Source organism: Elephas maximus, chromosome 4 (assembly GCF_024166365.1).
Source record: "Elephas maximus indicus isolate mEleMax1 chromosome 4, mEleMax1 primary haplotype, whole genome shotgun sequence".
Lineage (NCBI taxonomy): Eukaryota > Metazoa > Chordata > Mammalia > Proboscidea > Elephantidae > Elephas > Elephas maximus.
The window spans coordinates 63,324,535-63,345,503 of NC_064822.1; the positions used below are offsets into that span (position 1 = coordinate 63,324,535).

The window sequence follows — 20,969 nt, forward strand, 5'->3', positions numbered from 1 at the left end:
CGCCCCGGGCTCCTACTCCAAATCATCCCACCAGCGCCCAAAGTCCTCCCGTTTCATTCGCACAGCAACTTTAATGTCTGTCACTCCTTGATGTCCTTATTTCTCATCAGGGCCCCTAACCTCCAGCTGTAGTCCCACAGTCCGGTCCTGGGCTCCACCACCGCCCTCCCCCCGCCCCTCCCCTCCCCCCCTCCCCTCCCCCCCCCTCCCCCCTCCATCCCACATGCGCCCGGTGCGTGCGCATATGAAGAGCGAGGCAGGGCCGGGGGCGGGGGAGGCCCCGCTACTCGCAGTCTTACGGGCGCACGTAGCTCAGGCCTCAGCGCCCCTGGTCTGGGACTGGGCTGGCAGGGTTGGAGGCGGGGCTCGCGTCACCGGCTCCCCCCACCACCCCCGACTCTATAAATTGAGGAGGCAGCGTCCGCCGATGCTCTCTGCTCCTCCCGGTTTAGTAGACAGCCGCTACTTTTCGTGCAGTGGCAGGTAAAAAGGGAAAGTGGCGCAACAAAAGGCCAGTGGATGGTTCCGGAGGGGACGGGGAGGGCAGGGAGCGTGAGGGGGCCGGGCGCTTGGCTGGGCTGCTTCGGGGTCGGGGACTTGCTGGGGTCCGGCCTCCGCAATGCAGGCGTGGGAGGACGTGATGCAGCGCGGTGTGGGAATGGAGGCGGGCGCCGAGGCGGGGGAAGCGTGGCCCTGGGCTTCACGCACCTTTCGCCGCGGCCCTCGTGGGTGGGACTGGGGTGCCTCCGCGATCAAATCCTCATTGTCATCTCCTCCCGCAGCCGCATCCCTAAGACACGATGGTGAAGGTCGGAGTAAACGGGTGAGTTAGGGGGTGGGGTAGGGTGGGGCATTAAGTTCTTCCGCCAAGGACTGCTGGCGGCCCCCGCGAAATTGCGTTAGCGGGTCTCTACCACCGTGTGAGGAGGTGGGGGGGTGGCCGTGCTGCCCTCCCCAAGGAGAACTCAAGGTCGGCGCTGCGACCTGGTGGAAGCTCCCGCTTCAAAGGGCCCTGTGTCCCCTACCACCAGCTCTCGCGCCTCATGTAGCTCCGCCCCTGCGGGCACGAGCGTTCTGGAGCCTTCCATTCCTCCGCCGCAGATAAACAGGAGAGGCCCCAATTCCCCTTTGGATGCATCCTCCTAAGCCCCCAGCTAGGGCTCCTTTCTTTCCTTTCGCGCCCTGCGGGGTCACGTGCCCGTGGAGGCGCCCCTCCTCCACTCTCCTTCCTCCTACCCGACACGGCACAGGGATGCAAAATGCGCAGCGCGGTGCATACCTGGCGGGAAGGTTTCATTTGCGGTAACCGCCATATTGCAACTGGGGAGGAAATCAGTGAGCCACCGTTAGGAAACCTTTAGCCCTTCGGTCTTCCTCCTTCCTCGGCTGTGACTAAACCCACTCCTGCCTCAGTAGGGTGGAGTCTCCTTTATCCGGTAAACCGGCTTGACCGTTCTTCCTCTCAAAAGAGCTGGATCTCGATACTAAATGCTCTGACCATATTAGCCTAAAACCATCCTTTAAGTCTCCAGCGAAATGTTTTTCTCAGAAACAATGCTTTTCCTAGGTTTCCGAGGTCCTTCCTCATTTTTTTTTTTTTTTTTTTGGTATGGTAGCCGTGGCTCAGTGCGAAGCTGCGGGCGAGCTGAGTCATGGGCAATAGAAAAGAAAATTACCACGTATATAATGGCTCCTGTGACAGAAGGTTCTTCCCTAATGCTGGCTCACCTCAGAGCTTCTCCTCATCCATGCCTAGGCCTGAGCCAACCCTAAAGGGCGGCATTGTGAAGATCACTGGGAAGATTAGGTGTTGGAGCCTTGGGAATCCTGCCCTTCTCATTCCATCTTCTAGAAACCAGATCTCCCCACTCCAGCCTAATCTGAAGTTAAATATAGCTGTGTGACCTTTCTGTAGATGGGGGCCTGGGCGTCTCTCCTTCCCTCTTCCATTCATTCCTCTCCCTTCCCCCACCCCCACATACACATCTGTTGCTGCTACTCCTGATATTTGGGGAAAAAAGCTAGGAAGGACAGCAGCTTAGCAAATTAGAGCCTTGGGTTTGGGTTGAAATGAAAAGGGGCTTCGAACCAGAACCAGTTCATTCTGCTTCCACCCCCTACTGAGAATTTTCATTTCCGCCCCATACATACTGAACCAGTCAGTCTACAGCTTAAGATTCCCAGGTGATTCTTAATGTATACATAAGAGTCACCTGGGGAGCCTCTTAAAATGTAGGTTCGTATTCAGTATATCTGGGGTGGAAATGAAAATTCTCAGCAGGGGATGAACCAGTTCAAATCCCTGATTGAAAGGCAGCTGCTTTCTCAGCCTGTCTCCCTTTGGTAGGACAGACTTGAAGAAGGGGGTGGGCTTATCCTGTCCAGTTGATTTCTAATCTTTATTCCTGCCCTTTGAGCTTGGTGATGCTGAGTGCACAAGTCTTTGCTCCCTAGAGGGTGTGGCCTAAAGCTGGGCCAGAGGAGAACGAGCATTCTCAGGGCACACAAAGTGGGGGTGGTGGATGACATGTGCTAGGCATGTGCCTAGACTGTGGTGGCAGCAGCAGTGTCATATGTCACCCCATCTCCTTGAAGTACTTCCGATAGTTGAGGGATATGGGGAAGCCCTTGAGCCTAATCACTTCTGGAGCAGGGTAGGAGCCTTCACTTTATGGCAGTGCTGTAAAGCCAAGCTGGCCTGCCAGGATTGCCTGGTATAGATAAAATCAGACCTTTTCGGACTTCCTGGAGATAGCAAAATGCTATGTTTTACCCTCTTTTAACTGGGCGAGTTGGCCTAGAGCTGTTTACCTACCCAGGGAAATTCTGTGTACTCCCTTGCACCTCACCTCTTGTTAACTGAATTTCAGATTTGGCCGTATTGGACGCCTGGTCACCAGGGCTGCTTTTAACACTGGCAAAGTGGACATTGTTGCCATCAATGACCCCTTCATTGATCTCCACTACATGGTGAGTGCTGCCCATGCAGCTGGTAGAGGGGCAGAACCTGACTGAGGGGCAGCCCCCTGATGCCTTCACTTGTTTCCCCCAGGTCTACATGTTCCAGTATGATTCCACCCACGGCAAATTCCATGGCACCGTCAAGGCTGAGAACGGAAAGCTTGTCATCAATGGGAAACCCATCTCTATCTTCCAGGAGTGAGTGTGGAAATCAAGACAGGAAGAAATTTGCTTTGGGGGAGGTACTAGGACAGGGTGACTACCGTGGGTACATGGCACTTGGTGTCCCTTAACTTTGTCCTGTTCTCCCTTATAGGCGAGATCCCGCCAACATCAAGTGGGGTGATGCTGGTGCTGAGTATGTTGTAGAGTCCACTGGTGTCTTCACAACTTTGGAGAAGGCTGGGGTGAGTGATAGGGAGGCTGAAGATGAGGGGCACTTGGTCCTGGGATCCAGTGCAGCAGGAAGAATGGGGGAAGCTGACAGACCTAGAAAGGTAGAACCTGAGTTTGTAACTGCTTCTCTACCACAGGCTCACTTGAAGGGTGGCGCCAAAAGGGTAATCATCTCTGCCCCTTCTGCTGATGCCCCCATGTTTGTGATGGGCGTGAACCACGAGAAGTATGACAACTCTCTCAAGATTGTCAGGTGAGGATGGCAGAGAGTGGCCAGACAGTACTGTGTCACAAGGTGGACATGCTTTTCCCTGATACGCCTCTCTCTTTTCAGCAATGCTTCCTGTACCACCAACTGCTTGGCTCCCCTGGCCAAGGTCATCCATGACAACTTTGGCATCGTGGAGGGACTCATGGTATGAGAGCGATGGGGAAAGTGACCAGAATTTAATGTGTTTCTTATCCAGGATTCTCCTTAGAACCAGTACCATGGGGCACTGGGGACTCCAAAGGGGTTAGCTTAGGTCACTGTCTCTTGATTTCTCCTAAAGGTGAGGGAGGGAGATTCAGGGGTGGTGTGATGAAGGCTCTGCAGGGCCTTCACTCTCTCCATGTTTGCAGACCACAGTCCATGCCATCACTGCCACCCAGAAGACTGTGGATGGCCCCTCTGGGAAACAGTGGCGTGACGGCCGTGGGGCTGCCCAGAACATCATCCCTGCATCTACTGGCGCTGCCAAGGCTGTGGGCAAGGTCATCCCTGAGCTGAATGGGTGAGGTTTTCTGCTGTTTTTCTGCCCTTGGAATCTGGAGAACTGAGTAAGGGCAGAGAGCCAGGAGGTACAGGTGCTGACTCAGTTTCCCTGTGTCTACAGGAAGCTCACTGGCATGGCCTTCCGTGTCCCCACCCCCAACGTGTCAGTGGTGGATCTGACCTGCCGTCTGGAGAAAGCTGTACGTTTGGGTCAGGCTTTGGTGGGCTGTGGGTTTATATCTGGTCAAGCTGTGAAGTTGGAACATGATTAATCATCTCATTTTTACTTTTCAGGCCAAATACGATGACATTAAGAAGGTGGTGAAGCAGGCATCGGAGGGTCCCCTAAAGGGCATCCTGGGCTACACTGAAGACCAGGTACAGAGCGGACAGGGCACTTGGTTCCCACATGGCCCCACTTACCAAGACTGGGTTCCCACTCTTGGCCTCTCCATTTTCCCAGGTTGTCTCCTGCGACTTTAACAGTGACAGCCACTCTTCCACCTTTGATGCTGGGGCTGGCATTGCCCTCAATGACCACTTTGTCAAGCTCATTTCCTGGTATGTGGCTGGCGTCCGGGACAGTGCTTACGAAGGTGCTTCAGGGTCTGGCGCCCTCTGGTGGCTGGCTCAGAAAAACAGCCCTTTTGTTCTTTTTCCAGGTATGACAATGAATTTGGCTACAGTAACAGGGTGGTGGACCTTATGGTCCACATGGCCTCCAAGGAGTAAGACCCCTTTGGACCACCAGCCCCAGCAAATAGCACTAGAGGAAGAGAGGCCCTCTCGGCTGCTGGGGAGTCCTTGCCCCACCTTGATCCAACACACTGAGAATCTCCCATCCTCTACAGTTTCCATCCATACCCCCTGAAGAAAGGGGAGAGGGGCTTAGAGAGCCCAACCTTGTCATGTACCATCAATAAAGTATACTATACCTATACCTAGCCACTTCTTTGTTGTTTTCATCTTGTCCAAGGGTCTAGGATAAAGGGTAGGGAGGTTGGCCTAATGCTAAAATGAAATACATCTTGTTAAGGGTACCAAGGAGCCCTGGTGGCACAGTGGTTAAGAGCTTGGCTGCTAATCAGAAGGTGGGCAGCTCCCTGGAAACCCTGTGGGGCAATTCTACTCTGTCCTATAGGGTCACTGTGAGTCAGAATCCACTCGATGGTAATGGGTAAGGTACCAAAGAGAGAGCTGGCATACCACAACCAAGCAACAAACTAAGGTTTATGGCTTGGCTCTGTCCACTCTTGGCACCTCTCAGGTAGATGCTGTTTGGGTTTACCCTGGAGGAGGAAGCCAGCATAACCACTGAAGAAGAGTCAAGGCCGTTTTCTCCGAGAGCTCTAGCCCCAGGCTACTTGCTGTTGGCTGAGCTCCCACAATCTGTCCCTGGCCTTTTCTCTCTGAAAGCTCTTTGCCCCTTTTCTGTCTGGCAGCCCCCTGGAAGGTAACATTTAAGGTCCATGTGACCTTAGCAGGTTACTTGACCTCTGAAATAGAGAGTAGTCGGACTGCCAGGGTTCAAACTACTACTTCAGCTCTGCCATGTACAACTGAAATCTTGAGCAAGTTGTATACCTTTTTGTCCCCTAGTTACTTTATCTACAAAGTGAGGTTCTGATAGTACCCAGCACCTAAGGTCTTCAGAAGGATTGAAATGGGTACAATGTATGAAGCACCGAGAACCAGGCCCAATACACAGGAAGTGGTAATAAGCAAACGCCTGCCTCCTGTGCCATGAGGGAAGATGAACTGAGACATGGTGAGTGAGTCAGGACTGAACAGGCCCACGTTGTGCCTATTCCTGTCATCCTCAGGTGTGGCACAGGGGCTTATTGGGGAGGAGCACAGGCTTGAAGTTGACCTGGGTTCAAAGCTCTGCCACTTTTATTTTGGGCAGGTTACTTAGCACACCAGTGTGCCACACTGTGCATGTACACATTTATAAAGTGGAAATGGTGAAGACGATAGTGCATACTGCAGAGTCAGGTGATGTGTGGCGCTAATACCAGAAGGCACTTGAGACAGTGACAAAGAAGCGCTCAATAAATAATTGCCAGTTTCATTATTATTAGAGATTCCACTGAAATGTCAGTACAGCCTCCCTAGGCAGTTAAACCGAGGTATCACTCTCAATGACATCTCCCCAGTTTCTCCAAACTTTTCCAAGTCAGGTACATCCTCTTACTCAGCCTTTTGGTCTCACATGTGACAGACAGAGGAGGCACATCTTCAACTGATGAAAGACACTGAGACCCTGAGCACACACACGTACCCACATGTGCAAATGTGCACACACATAAGTAGCTTCACCTTTTTCTCTTTGACACTGACTGGGAGCCGAGCAAGAGCTTGGATCTCCCTCCAAGATACTGCACCAGTCAGATCCAGAAGACAGCTATGCCAGGGCACTACAGCCCCTTTAATGCATGGCACCTCCCAGAGGAAGGATAGAGCTACATCCATCATGTGGTCAGCCAGCCGTGAGCATTGGGATGGCTCCCAGCCCAGTCCCACTTCCCTCTGCCTGTAACAGGGAGGGAACCTCCTCCAACTGCAGGTGTTGTACAAGCCACTGAACACCCAGCTTAATCCACTTCATACCAGCGCCTGGGCCAGTGAGCACCAGTATGGAATCAAAAACTGAGCTGGCTAGGCCATGGGATAGACGGAAGAGCCAACACATTCCTTACATAAAGGAAAAGGTCAGGGGCCACGTTGCAGTCTGGCAGCATTTTAAAGACGGGAAAGCAGCAGACACCCACACATGGAGGCAAGATAGTCCCAACTGTGGTGGGAGTTAGCCGAGAGGGGCAGGGCCAAGCCTAGCTTCAGACCCTACAACCCTGGAGATGCCAAGGAGGAAGCCAAGAAAGGGGGGCCCAGGCCCTGGGGGCAGCCTCGGTGCAGTGGGGCAAGTGCCATTCCCCTCCGTGAGCCCTCTTCCACCACCCTCTGGCCCGGTGAGTCCCCAGCAGGGTGAGGCCACAGGGGGAGCCAAGGTGGAGGCAGATTCCTATCTCATGGAGCTATCAGATGAGACATCGCGATCGGAGTCCTCAGCCTCGCTTGGCGGTGGCGGCGGGTCGCTAAGCGAGACCGCAGTGAAAGCAGGAGACTTTCTAGAAAAAAACACCAGTTGTCACCTTGGGGCAGGGAGGCATTCCTCTCCCTGTGCCCTTATTCTCTGGCAGGTAAGTAAATGGCAACTTAGGCAGGGACTGGGAGACCGTGGGGTGAGGGAGGGCGGAGGGTGAGGGAGGTGGTGCGAGGAGAAGGAACCCTCTCCTGTTCCACGCTGGTGGGGGACATGGCCCCTGTCTCTATCTTGGGGACTCTGAGAGGCTCTGAGGTCAGAAATTTCTCAAGTCATGGTCCAAGAGGCACTGCCTGAGCTGAGTGCACTGACACTATCGACCTGGCCTTATTTCCACCCGCATTGCTATTGTGACATTTTTGTTGTTTTTTAAATGTTTTGGTTGAGGCACAACTTACACAGGGCCAAATGCACAAATCATGGCCCCGACTTTACTCAAAAATCTGCCCCCACCCCCTTCTGTTCCTGCCTCCCAGGGGACCATCAGAGTTGGTGGCATTGGGGTTTCAGCCGTCCAGCCACAGACGGACATGTATGTCATCCAACTGTCATCTGAGTTGGATATAGCAGGGGACCTCCAAAAGGCAGCCCCACATCAAGATGTGACTGAGTCACTGCCACAGGCTCTTCCAGGCCAGCCAGCCAGGGGCTCTGCTCCTGGCCCCCGTGTGCCCGCCCCAGAGGAGGCCCTTACCGGTCTCCAGACTGGGTGATGAGCCGGCGGCAGGTCTCCATCTGCACGTCCAGGCCCCGCTTCATGCTGCACATCTCCATGTACTCGTGCAGGTGCCGATTCATGTCGTTCTTGGCTGTGGCCAGCTCCAGCTGTGACAGAGGCAGAAAGGCCACCGGGTCAGCACAGCACTCCTGCTCCTGACTCCCAGAAGCTAACATGCTGAGAACACCAGCTGGGCAGATGTGGTGGGCGGCTTGCGTTTATAAATAAATTGGACTGAGACAGAAGGCACTGAATATACTATCTTTCCCCTGAGTGTCCTGGAGATCTCTGTCTACACAGGAATGCAAAGGTGTCTGCTACACGCCTGTGTAACAGCACTGAAGAAAGGAATGTAACTGTGGGCAGGAGGGAGAGGACCAGCATTCTTACTACAGCACAGGGCATGCCATCTGTGGATTGGTTTGCCTCCCACCTGCCCCCGGGGTTCCCCAGGCTTGGCTCATCCCTTAGTCCCTGTATAATGCTGCACCCAAGTCTGTCTCCTGGGCTCAACTGCGAGTCCTTTAAGGGCTGGTAACAGGTCTCATTCACCTCTGCACGTCCAGCATCTAGATGCAAATTAATTAATTTTGTGAAGTACTGACAAGACCCATGGCACCAAGAAGGAAAGCTGTCTGCACTGGTGAAAGGGGCTCAATTCTCTTTCCATTTTCTCCTTGTTACTTTATTGCTGTGGACTGAATAGGGTCTCCCCAAAAAAGAGATGTTGAAGTCCTAACTCCCGGTATCTGTGAACGTGACTTTTTTGGAAATAGGGTCTTTGAAGATGTTATCAGTTAACATGAGTACTGGAGTAGAGTGGGTCCTAACCCAGTGTAAGTGGCGTCCTTATAAAAGAGAAGAGAAGGAAAATGGCCATGTGGAGGCAGGTGGAGGCAGAGATTGGAGAGATCTACATGCCAAGGAATGCCGAGGATCGCTGGCTGACACCTAAAGCTAGGAGAAAGGCATGGAGCAGAAAGAAACAATCCTGCTGACTCCCAGCCTCCAGAACTATGATATATCAATTTCTGTTCGTATAAGCCACCCAGTTTCTGGTACTTTGTTACGGCAGCCCTAGGAAGCTAATATATTTATTTCCTCACTTGTAAGCCATTTCCAGAGACTAAAAAGAAAGGCTGCCATACTGAATGCCCTATCGATTCTAAGATGTATACCAATTTCAGAACGGTCATATGTGAAAAAACGTGGGGCTTAGAGTCAAGGAAGCACAGTCTCCCTCCCAGGAGAGCCCAATTCTGCAGCAGGCAGGCTGTGAGGTAGAGCTGAGAGGCAGAGGCAAAGGCAGTAAAAGATCTGGGCCAGAGACAATCTGCTGCCTCCCTTTGTTTGGGGTACAAAGGACAGGGGCCAGAAGGGAAAGCATACTAAAACTGCTTAAGGTAATCTGTTTGCATGCCTGAAAACAGAGAAAGGGTAGGAAACTACCCATGAGTAATCTGAATTTGACAAAGAAAGGTAGGAACTTGGAGAAAGAAGTAAACGGGTCATAGGTCACAGGGCAAGACAAGAGACATGGTCAGGACAGTGACATTTGGGATGAGACACCTGGAAGGGTCAGAAGCCCTAATGAGCATGGCTCAAATGGCAGGCTTGGCTCCACAGCTGGTATGCCACAAGCAAGAGGAACAGAACATGATGGCTATCCGATCTAGGAGGTAAATATGATGCCACCAGCTCTAATTCAGATCAGCTGCCACCTACACCCCGATTTCTCTAACTCAGGAGAGCCAGAGTGGAGGAAACTGGATTTTGGAACCCATCTCTCACGGGACAGGAAGAAGGAAATGAACCAAATACATTTCTATCAATTCCAGGGCTAATACAGCCACCAGGCATCTCTACTTATTTGTCTGTAGCCCCTTAATTCACACATTTAAAGCAGGGATGAGGTGAGGAGATGACCACCCAAGTCAGGAAGACACCCTCAACAACCTATGCTGTGTGATTGGTGGGAAGGGGCAAAGATGGGAACAGATGGGGAGATAAGGGGAGGTGAGGGAAAGAAGCCCCTCTCACTCACCACCTTGGGCCTTGGCTTTACCCTTTGATAATGGGAAATGTCCCTGGCCTCCATCTCAGTGACCTGAGAGATCAAAAGTCACAAGAATATAGGTGCCTCGGATGCTCCAGGTGGGCCACAAGGAACAACCTGAAGCCAAAGCCCCCTGGTTAGCGTTCCTTACATTTCTCCTCGTATTACCCTCCTGTGACAGCAAGGAGTCAGACAACTGGAAAAGATCTTCAAAACATGTTACCAGGTAGGATTTTCTTTTCTTTTGTTTCAGGTCATGTTTTAACCTTGGCGCTTTGGGTCCAGGAGAAGACTCAGAGGGAGAGAGCAGCCCCACATCACTTGCTCTACAGCCCCACATGGTTGGAAGTATCGTGGAAACACGAAACCCTGACTCCACCATCTTGGCTCCACCACCCGAAAGAGACAGGTAAGGGAGAAGGGAGAGGGGAGACAGCGAAACAGGTATAAACGGGAGAGTGGAGAAAACCAGTTCTCCCTTACCATCCCCTTAGCTAGGCAATAAATCTGGCTGTGCCTTTAAACTTTAGTATCTGTCAGCCTGGACAGAGAAAAAGCAGGTTTTGCTTAGAAAAGCAGAACCATTCCATGGGTGTTGAGAGAGTGGGTATATAGGAAGGTAATTTCTCAACTTTCTTCTCAAAATGTAGACAGTGTGACACAATACAGGGGAAGTCAGCACAACTGGACTAAACCAAACGCTAAGAAGTTTCCTGACTACAACCAGACACTTTGAGGGACAGAGTAGCAGGGGCAGGGGTCCGGGGACCACAGTTTCAGGGGACAGCTAGGTCAACTGGCTTAACAAAGTGTATTAAGAAAACGTTCTGCACCCCACTTTGGTGAGTGGCGTCTGGGGTCTTAAAAGCTAGAAAGCGACCATCTAAGATGCATCAATTGGTCTCAACCCACCTGGAGCAAAGGAGAATGAAGAACACCAAAGACACAAGGAAAATATGAGCCCAAGAAAAGAAAGGGCCACGTAAACCAGAGACTCCATCAGCTTGAGACCAGAAGAACTAGATGGTACCCAGCTACCACCAATGACCGCCCTGACAGGGAACACAACAGAGAATCCCTGAGAGAGCAGGAGAACAGTGGGATACAGACCTCAAATTCTAGTTAAAAGACCAGACTTAATGGTCTGACTGAGACTGGAGGGACCCCAGAGGTAATGGCCGCAGGACTCTCCGTTAGCCCAAAACTAAACCCATTCCTGAAGCCAATTCTTCAGACAACGATTAGACTGGACTAGAAGACATAAAATGATACTGGTGAGGAGTGTGCTTCTTAGCACAAGTAGACACACGAGACTCTGTGGGCAGCACCTGTCTGGAGGCGAGATGAGAAGGCACGGTGGACAGGAGCTGGTTACAGGAAATACAGAGTGGAGAGAAGGAGTGTGCTGTCACATTGTAGGGAAAGAAACTAGGGTCATGTTACAATGTGTGTATAAGTTTTTGTATGAGAGGCTGACTTAAATTGTAAACCTTCACTTAAAGCACAATTTAAAAAAAAATGTAGGCAGTGTGAGAGCAACAAAGTATAAATACACCACATGGGCTTGAAGAGAGGCTGAGGTTTACAGAAGTCCACCTGCCTCCTCCCCAAGTCAGAGTGCACAGGAAAGGGTCACCTCACACACAGAAAGGGCTCACAAGGAGTCATGCCCAACTCTGTTCCCACAGCTCACTGCCTGCAGCCAGCCCCTGAAGATCTAGAATTGGAGTTAAAAGGAAAGCACTAGCTCCAGTAGCCACCTGTAGAAGGTTTCTCAAGGCTAGGGGATAAGAATGGAGATCCCTCCATTAGCTCAGAGGCTGAGCTAAAGAAGCAGGGAACTTCAAGTCCACCTCTGAGCACTGTAACAGGGACAGTATTATGAATAACAAAACTGCCATCATGGTGTGCTTAATATGAGCCAGACACTGTCCTTTGCTCTTTATGTGCATTATTTCACTTAATGTTCACAACAACCCTAGGAGGGAGGTATTATTTTGAAACAGGCAGAGAGAATAAGTAACTTGTCAAAACGGGATTCAGCAAGTAAGTAGCTGAGCTGAGACTCGAACTCATATCTATCTGCCTCCAGAGTCTGAGGTTTCAAGAACCCACTACAGGTACTACAGCTGGGAGAGCACTTCTCCTTAAAAAGGAAAGAGAAGGCCTCTAGGGTCACACTGTGATGAGGCTCTGGAGCTGCAGCCCCCTCATCACCTGCTAGGTAACCGGGCCCTTGATTCCAACCCATGCCCTTACCTCTATCTGGTCAATGGTTTCCTGATATTCCTTCTCCCGGGTTTTGAACAAGGACTCGGTATCTTTAATCACCTTCTCCAAACTGTCTTCCTGTTGCTGGAGTAGAAAGGGAAGTGAGGGCAGGCCAACCAGGGAGGGTGGGGACCGGGGGCACTCCAAAGGGCCAAGGCAAGGAGGAGAGATAGAATCAGGTTAAAGGATTCTGGAAAGAGAAAAGACAAAGGGCAAAGGAGGGGAGAAGCAGGTAAAGGATGATGGCCACATAGAAGGACGAGAGCAAAGGGTGGGGGCAGGGAGGGGAATGGCACCAAGATGGAGAGGTAGGCCTGGAGGGGTCCTGAGGCCAGGAGGGGTAGTTACCTCTCCCTGAGCCTCTGCCGCTGCCATGGCATAGCCTGAGAAATCCTCCCACAGCAGCAGGGTCTCCTCAGTCTCCTCCCAAGTCAGGCTGTCACAGTCGTCCTCAAAATCATACTCCCTCCTAGAGACAGGGAGCCCAGGTATCAAGGGGGGCCTGCTCCTGGAGGGGGTGCTGCTAGGGAGCTCCGGCCTCTGGTGGGGTCTGGCCGCGGGGCTGCCAGGGGGCCGGCCTGTGGGACTCACAGCTGGTTGAGCATGCGCTGCATCTCCTCGTTGATGCTGAGGGCTGTGCTCTCCTCCTCATCCCCATCGGGCTGGCGGGGCCCGTCACTCTCCGACAGGGAGGGGTCCTCATCGCTGGCAGCCTTGCGCTCCCGCTTCCGCCCCCCCATGGATGGGACCTTAATGGGAGACAAGTGCAGAGACTACAGAGACGAGGCCGGGTGCATGAGGAGAAAGGGTGGGGGGTAGGCCGGATGCATGAGGAGAAAGGGTGGTGGGGACAGAGGGAGCAGGATGAGGGGAGAAGCATGAACCAGCAGGAAGGGTGAGACAGACAGAGAGAAAAGACACAGTTACCACGACAGGAACAGAAACATGGAGAGTTACCAAAGACAGACAGACAGACACAGGTGGGGACATGGCTGCAGGCTGGGAAGGAAGAAAAAGAAATAGAAAAAACCGAGCAGTAAGATAAGGGGAGAAATGGCTTGTTATGACCACATTAAGATGTGTATAATGCTAAAGAGGGTTGTTTTGGATATTTTTCCCCCCTAAAAAAAGTCTTTCTAATGAAATGATGAAACTAAAAAGTTTTAGGACTTCAAGGAAGAGGAGGATACAGCATTTGCAAAGGAGAACTTGAATCACATCCAGATCTGGAAAGCCAGAGGGAGAAGGAATGGGAAGAAATGAAGAAAAGAGGAAAAGAGATAGAAAGAAGGGGGAAAAAAGCAAAGAAAATAGGAAGGGAAGAAGAAATCGGTGCTGAAAAGCCCAGTGGGTCAAAACTGAGAGCCAAACGGCCTGGGTAGTTTAGAAACTGGGGTTGGGACATTAACAAGCTTGCATGAGATCAAAACTAACCAGCTTCTTCTGTGGAGAAAAGCAAGAGAGAAGATGAGAGGAAGAGAAAGAGGACAAGCAGCAGACAGAGGAGAGAGAGGGGAGGGAGAGATGGTGTTAGAGATAGCTTCCAAACCTTCTCTCCAGAGGCTGCTCCTCACCCCCCAGCCTAGGCCCACTTGGGTCCCCAGCTACCAGGATAAGGTCCCCCAAGAAAGAGAAGGGCAGGGCCTATGCCCCAGGCCAGCAGTGGTGACTTTTCTTCACCTGCCCAACCCTCTTCTGGCCTCAGGCACTGGGGCATGTGGGCTGGAGGGTGCTAGGACTCCGCCTGCCTCCACCCAGGGGCCTGAGGACACCTGGCCTCTCACCTGGAACATTTTGATCATATCCTCGCAGTTGCGCTGCTGAGCCACGTCGCACAGTTTGGCTGTGATGTCGATGCGGCGGCAGATGTCCATGTCCACCTTCATGGCCTTCTCCTGGATCTTTGTGTCCAGCTCTGACAGGTTCTGCCCGGGGAGCACAGAGAGGAGTGAGGAGGCACCCGCACTCCAGACAAGGACCAATATGGCCCTAGCAGGATCCTCCTGTTCCTCCAGTCATGCGTGCCCGTCACTTCCTCCATGAAGATGTCCCTGGTCCCTCAGAGTACATCGCTTTCCACGGCACTTTGCTCAGACATTGGTTGCTCATGCATCAGTCCCCTGGCCAGAAAGAGCCCCTGGGGGCACAGCCCAGCGCCTAGGACATGCAGGTGCTCCCTAGAACTGGGCACTCCAACCAACAGAGCATCAGTCCTTACCTCCCAGGAACTTATGTTCTCAGGGAGAAAGAGACCACTGGGAACTACAAGAATGGGAAGTACTGTGATTACGATGATAACAGTTAACACTTACTAGCACTAAGTATGTGCTAGGCAATGTTCCAAACACATTATAGTCTTTATAATCATTCTGCAAAGTAAATACCTTGATTATCACCATTCCACAGATAAGCATACAGAGCCATAGAGAGACTGAGGAACTCACCCAGGCCACACAGCTAGCCAGGTGCAGAGCTGGGATCTGCACCTAGGCAGCCTGGCTCTAGAATCTACGCTTTTACTAACCACTTAACAACCTCTAGTCATGATGGAGACTCCACTGTCTCTCTGACACACATCAGGACTTTAATTTTTTTTTTCTTGAATTCCAAACCAAACCCACTACCATTGAGTCGATTCTGACTCATAGCGACCCCATAGGGTTTCCAATGCTGTAAATCTCTAGGGAAGCAGACTGCCACGTTTTTTCCCTCGGAGCTCCTGGTGGTTTCGAATCACTGACCTTTCAGTTAGCAATCGCATTAACCACTGGGCCACCAGTGTTCCTTTTTCTTGAATTAGGGGGTGGTAAAGGAGAAAATGGGGCCCTGGTCACACAGTAGTTAAGAGCTCAGCTACTAACCAAAAGGTCGGCAGTTCAAATCCACCAGCCGCTCCTTGGAAACCCTATGGGGCAGTTCTACTTTGTCCTACAGGGTCACTATGAGTCAGAATCCACTTGAAGGCAATGTTTTTTTTTTTTTTAAAGGAAGATACTAGAAGCATAGAGAAGAGGGAGGTGGGAAGGGCGGGACAGGAAATCAATTGGCCAAGACTAGACTGGCCTGTCTTGCTTGTTTCTCAGCGGATCTAACGGTGACCTCCGCGGTGGGGAAGACTGGAGGTGGCTGCACTCACGTTGCTCATGAGCCCCTTGAAGACCACTAGCTCGGCTTTCAGCTGCTCCACCTTCATCGCCAGCTCCTCCTGGCAGGCATCCGCCTCTTGGGCTTCCTACAGTCAGGGCGAAAACCCTCACGTTAGGGGCACTGCCAATGCAGGAAGGTAAAGAAGGCTAAGAGGGGCAAGGACAGCCCCAGGGCTGAGGAGCAAGTGGGGGACTGTGAGGAAGCACAGGCAAAGAGGCAGCCACCCTCACCTCCTGGAGCTCGTTCACTCGCTCTTGCAGCTGTATGCGAACTGTGTATTCCTCTTCCCACCTGACAGACATAGGAAGAATGAGAGAACATGGGTACAGAGCCCTGCCCTGCCCTACAGCTCCCTGCTTCCCACCTCTCCAGCTCAAGTACAAGCTACCAGGTCTGGTTCCCTAAATGGGGAGGCGCTTGGATAGGCCTGTCTGGTGCGCCAGCTGGTGGCCAGCACAGCTGTTGGGCTTGGCCTTGGCCTATGGCTCCATACTTCTTGGCAAGTGCCAAGCTCACCAGCTGCTTTCCCGTAACCTCGGGCCACGCACCAGGAACTATATTTAAGAGCAACTGCTGCAGCTCTGGTCTCTTCCTGTGCCCATCCCACTCAGGCCCCAGCTCCAACCAGCTGTTGAGCTGGCCTCATCACCCCCTCCTACCCACTCCAGACCACCAGGCCCACCCGGCCCAGTCTCCCACCTTCAGTCGCACAGCTCCGGTCTCCCGCCTCCTGCCTGCACCAGAACAGAGCTCCTCTAGCCTGTTGCCCTGCCTCCTGCGGTACCATTTAACCCTGTAAAAGCAGCTGCAGGACACAGACCGCATCAACAGAGTTTGTCAAGAGCCCGGGAGGAGATGCTCAAAGTCCATCCCCACACACTCCAGAAAATGCCCACCCAGAGCCCCCCTAAGTGAGCCACAGAGAGGTGACAGGGCTGGCCCTAGCGCCAGAAGCCCCCAACAGCATTAAAGCAGTAGACAACAGGAGCCTGGCATTTCTGAGCACTCAAACCCAGAAATGCTCCATGGGTCCTAAACCAGGAAAGAGAAATGAGAGAACGACAAGGTCCCTCATTAATACGGCAGATGAGGATTAGAGGCAGGACCTCCTGGGATCTCTGGCACCTGGCATCCAGAATGTAGACACTAAGACTACAAGTAGGCTAGGAGGCACTCCTGGCGCCAGGGCAGAGTGAGCAGGATCTATTTCCCTGGGCTAAGATTTTTAAATCTTACAGTCGACAGTAAGGCAGTGCATATTCTATTACACTACAGAGACGGAAGGGTGGGGGTAGGGCCAATGCCACTGCTACAGATTGGGCCCTGTCATTTCAGGACCCTACAAGGTCAGCTGGGATGGCAGAACTTCCCATACCCTACTTATATAAGCCCATTACTCAGGCCACATTCTGGAAAGGCTTCTTCCAGTTTGAGAAAGGAAGGAAACTGCACCAAGAGAGAAACTTCAATATAAGAAAGGTGGTTAGGAAGTAGGAAAGAGGACAGCAAGAAAATTAAAACCCAAGAGAACAGATTCTGTGGGCTTAGGATTAAGTGCTTTTCTTCCCCTTCCCTCCGTTTTCCTGTCTCGGCCTCTCCTCTCTTCCCTGGGCGCTCCCTTTGGTCCCATCTCTCCTCGCTCTCCTGGGCTCCTCACCAGCATCTGCACTGCAGTATTCCTAATAATAACTCCTCCACATCACTTTGGCTGCCCCTCCTGTGCTGGCAGGGAGGAAGCGGCCTGGCCACCACCCTGGCTGGTCCTGCAGTCCAGCTCCCCACCCTTCTCCTCTGCCCACCCTCCTCCTCTGGCCCCCACATGTCCTCCTCCCTTTTGCTCTGGCATTCTCCTTCAGATGTCAAGACCAATGACGGGCCCTAGTAACATCAGGCTATTTATTTTCTCAGATATAAGACCCTTATCAGAAACACTGGACCCCTAGTGGTTAAGTGCTATGGCTGCTAACCAAAACGTCGGCAGTTTGAAGCCGCCAGGTACTCCTTGGAAACTCTATGGGACAGTTCTACTATGTCCTATAGGGTCGCTATGAGTCAGAATCAACTCGACAGCAATGGGTTTGGTTTTTTTTGGTAAGACCCTTATCTTTTCTGGGCCTTGGTTTCTTCCTTTACAAACTGAAGGCATGGGATGCTGTACCCTTGTGCCCCCTGGAGTCTATGAGTCTCTGGATGAAGAAAGCAAGGCTGACAAGGGGACAACAACCCCAGTTGGACAAGACACAGGGCAGGGAGCGCTGTTTGACAGTGGAACCCAACAAAATCAGGTCAAAACATAGGTAAGAAAGTTAGTTAAGGATGAGGATTAAAAAAATCTTACAGGGCAAAAATCTGAAGATAAACAGCCTGGAAGCTCAACAGAATTCTATTTGCTCTGCAGCCAGACTTTTGCACAGTAGGTTCATTTGAACCTCCATTCAAATCTGGTCTCACGAGGTTCCCTTAACACGGGCAGGATTTGAGAGAGACTTCTGCGTATTCTGCATTTACCAAACACCTCTCTTCTAAGTAAACTGTATCCTTGAGTTGAAGAAAGAAAGCAGGGGCCATGCCTATATTAGAAAAACTGAGGCTCAGGAAAAAGAGACCCAGCCCAGGTCACACAAGGCAGGGAAGCTGAAAATAGAACCCAGGAGGCCTCGTTCCCTCCTAGTTTGGTGCTCTAGCTATCCCCAGGCCTTCCGGGCTGAAGACAGGAAGGAGGGATGGTGCTGCTATAAAGAGAACAGAACGAGGGCAAGGGATCTGGGGTGAAGGCCTGAGTAAGTGTCCGCATCACGTACCACACAATTCTAGCCACGGGGCCCTCCGCACAGCAATGTGCTGCAGAGCAATGAGCTAATCACCCCCAAGGAATAACTCCTTGCTGCCCTGGACAGCTGGACCAAAGACGCTCTTTCAGTTTAAAAAAAAAAAAAAAAAAACTGCCCCTGAGAACAGCAGTTGTTCCTGTGGTTAGGGTTGTATTTCTCAACTGTCCATGTTCCACTGCTGACTGCATTAATTAACTCCTGCAGAAGCAGGCTGGTTCTGGGTGGGATCTGAATGGTGGTTTTAGGACAGTTGAGGCCTCTAAGGACACTTATCCCATGGACAACTAAGAAAGCCAGCATGAGGACAGAACTCCATTTCAGAAAGCCCTCTGATCTCTGACCTGACAGACTCTGGCAGGGTCGTGATCCCCGAAGACCGCACCCCCAGACTCAGCAGTCATTTCCCAGGACATTCAGCCAAGCCTCACCAGCTCTAAACCAGACACCAATCGCGGCTACACCGGGCTGCAGGGGTAGTTCCCAGGCCTCCCACAAGGGGTCATAGTATCTGACGTAAGTGACTGCCAGGGTTCGCCTGAAGGCCCCCAAACCAAAGCCTCCTTCTGACTATCATCTTCCTCCTCCTAACCAGAGCAGTGATCATGGAGTCTACAAAGTGCTGGCTGTGCTCAGGGCTGCTGCAGTAAAGGCCGGCTCTCAGCCATCCAAAGGCATCCACTTGGCGCACAGCCATCACTCTGGCATCATATCCATGCCCCTCACCCGCTGCACCACCCCATTGGGTTCCCTTGAGAGTGTCAAATCTTCATCCTCAGAGTTGACCCGTTCCCAGCTGCCTTATACTCATAGGGTGTGTCCATATTCCCAACTTTTTCCTGCTCAGTCTCCACTTTTGGCTCTTTACCTTTAAATTCCCCCAGCTTCCACTGGCCCTGTGACAACTACCAGACCCCTTCTTTTTCCCTAAAAAATTCCCGTTATTCTTTATTCCCACTCTTTTTGACCTACACCAAATAATGCCTTCGGCTGTCCTAAGACTTTCACGTGGAACGAGGGCAGGGACCCGGTTTCCACCGACATTGCTGTGGGAAATCCTGGGCTGTGGCAGGGCCACCCTCTGCAGGGTCCAGTCCCTACCTCACCAATGTCACTTAATTGAGTCTCCCAAATTAAACCTATATCCTTTGCCTCTTCTGGTCAGTATGTGGAACTTATATCCCCACATTGCTCAGAATGATAAAACTGGTGGGAATAAGCAGTACCCCAGATGGTACTTCTCAGACAATGTCCCTTTCACAAAAGCCTACTGTTAATAGTCATCCAAACACTGCAGACTTGATGAGACAGAAGGCAAAGCCAGGAGAAAAACAGAAACTCCCCACAATATTCTGCTCCTGACATTCTTCTTCCTGTCATGTGTCTTGCTTCTGCTTCCCGTGTGGATTCTAGTCTCCCAGGATCCAATTTCACCTACTTCCAAGCCCCTCATTCTACAGCACCAACTTTACCCTTAGTTCATTCACCTCTCATCCTTCGGCCCCAAATGCTCCCGTCTCTTGGACCCCACTCCATTTTATGTGGCAGGACACTGACCCCATTACCTCCTTCCCAAGCCACTGCCACGGCCCCGTAGTCGTCTTCTTAGGCCCCAACCCCTACCTCCGCTTGTACTCGTCCCGCTCCCGCTTCACTTTGGCCAGCACGTTGTAGAGGGCGCGGATCTCCGGCGTGATGGTGTCGATCTGGACGCCCACCCCGTCGGGGTGCACCCACGACAGACCAGGCCCTTGCACCAGGGTGGGCTCCAGTCCCGGCCCGAGCCGGCGGGAGTGAGAGAAGGACCAGATGGTGCCCGGCATGAAGCGGGCGGACGAGGAGTAGGTGGAGGAGGCGGTGGCGAGGGAGGTGGAGGACGACGTGTGGCCGGCCGCGGAGGGCGTGAGGGGGCCGGCGGGTGAGCGCGCGGGAGAGCCCAGAACGCGCGCCGACGGGGTGCAAACGGCGGCCGGCCGGGCGCCCAGGGGCAGCCCCAGGGGCCGGACGGGGCTGACGAAGCCGGTCTGCACGGCCTGGTCGCGGCGTGCCAGGCCCCGCCGGCCCTGCTTACCCTCCTCTAGCGCCTGCTGAAGCTGCTTCTCCAGCAGCCGGTTCCGGCGCTCCAGCTCGTGCACCTTGGCCAGGAAGCAGCGGAACCGGAGGTTCAGGGTCTTGAGCACGTTGATGTTGGAGCCCAGGTCGTTGCGGAGTGCCATGGCGGCGGGGGGCGCCGTTCCCGGCCCGGGCGGCGAGAAGGCAGCGGGGCCAGCCGGGGCGAGCGGCGCCGTGGCCAAGTCCCCTCCCCCGGTGAACTGGTCGCCTCCCAGAGAGTCCCCCAGCGGCCCGGGCAGGCCCTGCTGCTCCTGCTGTAGGAGGAAGAGGTTAGGGCCGAATAACGGATTCATGGCTGCGCCTTCTGCTGGGAGATGGAGACCGGTGCAGGAGCAGGGATGTAGAGCGAGGGAGAAGAGCCAATGAGGCGGCCGGGGGACACGGGGCAACCAATCAGACGTCTCGGCACTTGGGGCAGAGGTCAGGGGGGCGGGGGAGGGTAGAGAGGGAGCCAATGAAAGGCTCTAATTGGAGGCTTAGACCGGGACCTTTCCGGGTCTGAGAAGAGCCGGGGTGGAGGCGCGGGGAACAGGGCCAGCAGCCCCTTCCCCTCAAGACTGACTGAAACCCCGGTCTTGCTGGAATTCAACCAGGGTAACACAGGGGATAAGAACCCAGGACCT

The 20,969-nt window shown here is 52.8% G+C and overlaps 2 protein-coding genes across 4 annotated transcripts; one reads left to right on the top strand and one right to left on the bottom strand.

Annotated features, from left to right (window-relative positions):
* The first annotated feature begins 392 nt into the window (after positions 1-392).
* On the top strand, positions 393-5,051 carry GAPDH (glyceraldehyde-3-phosphate dehydrogenase). The gene is made up of 12 exons (XM_049882276.1): positions 393-483; positions 783-823; positions 2,871-2,970; positions 3,053-3,159; positions 3,278-3,368; positions 3,495-3,610; positions 3,692-3,773; positions 3,979-4,130; positions 4,233-4,311; positions 4,406-4,489; positions 4,575-4,672; positions 4,774-5,051. Exons 2-12 carry the CDS (start codon positions 801-803, stop codon positions 4,841-4,843), a joined length of 1,002 nt encoding a protein of 333 aa, XP_049738233.1. The 5' UTR covers positions 393-483; positions 783-800; the 3' UTR covers positions 4,844-5,051.
* A 1,116-nt stretch (positions 5,052-6,167) lies between these two features.
* Positions 6,168-20,678, bottom strand: IFFO1 (intermediate filament family orphan 1). Of its 3 annotated transcripts, XM_049882274.1 has the most exons (10): positions 19,858-20,678; positions 15,637-15,697; positions 15,396-15,491; positions 14,044-14,184; positions 13,694-13,702; positions 12,851-13,032; positions 12,608-12,728; positions 12,248-12,343; positions 7,909-8,039; positions 6,168-7,239 (listed from the first exon to the last, which is right to left on the bottom strand). In XM_049882274.1, exons 1-10 carry the CDS (start codon positions 20,637-20,639, stop codon positions 7,134-7,136), a joined length of 1,725 nt encoding a protein of 574 aa, XP_049738231.1. In that variant the 5' UTR covers positions 20,640-20,678; the 3' UTR covers positions 6,168-7,133. The 3 variants fall into 3 exon arrangements, with proteins under 3 accessions (XP_049738231.1, XP_049738229.1, XP_049738230.1); XM_049882272.1 differs by lacking the exon at positions 13,694-13,702 and having other exon boundaries at positions 12,851-13,008; XM_049882273.1 differs by lacking the exons at positions 6,168-7,239; positions 7,909-8,039; positions 12,248-12,343; positions 13,694-13,702 and adding an exon at positions 16,106-16,211 and having other exon boundaries at positions 12,639-12,728; positions 12,851-13,258.
* Positions 20,679-20,969: the final 291 nt, after the last annotated feature.

Bases quoted from the DNA above. Each gene is read 5' to 3' on its own strand.
- GAPDH (XM_049882276.1), top strand. From the start codon at position 801: ATGGTGAAGGTCGGAGTAAACGG. The intron at 824-2,870 runs GTGAGTTAGGGG...ACTGAATTTCAG, and splicing joins GTGAAGGTCGGAGTAAACGG to ATTTGGCCGTATTGGACGCC. The intron at 3,774-3,978 runs GTATGAGAGCGA...CCATGTTTGCAG, and splicing joins GCATCGTGGAGGGACTCATG to ACCACAGTCCATGCCATCAC.
- IFFO1 (XM_049882274.1), bottom strand. From the start codon at position 20,639: ATGAATCCGTTATTCGGCCCTAACCTCTTCCTCCTACAGCAGGAGCAG. The intron at 14,185-15,395 runs GTGAGTGCAGCC...CTCCCCGGGCAG, and splicing joins TCAAGGGGCTCATGAGCAAC to AACCTGTCAGAGCTGGACAC. The intron at 7,240-7,908 runs GTAAGGGCCTCC...GTTTTTTTCTAG, and splicing joins ATCACCCAGTCTGGAGACCG to AAAGTCTCCTGCTTTCACTG.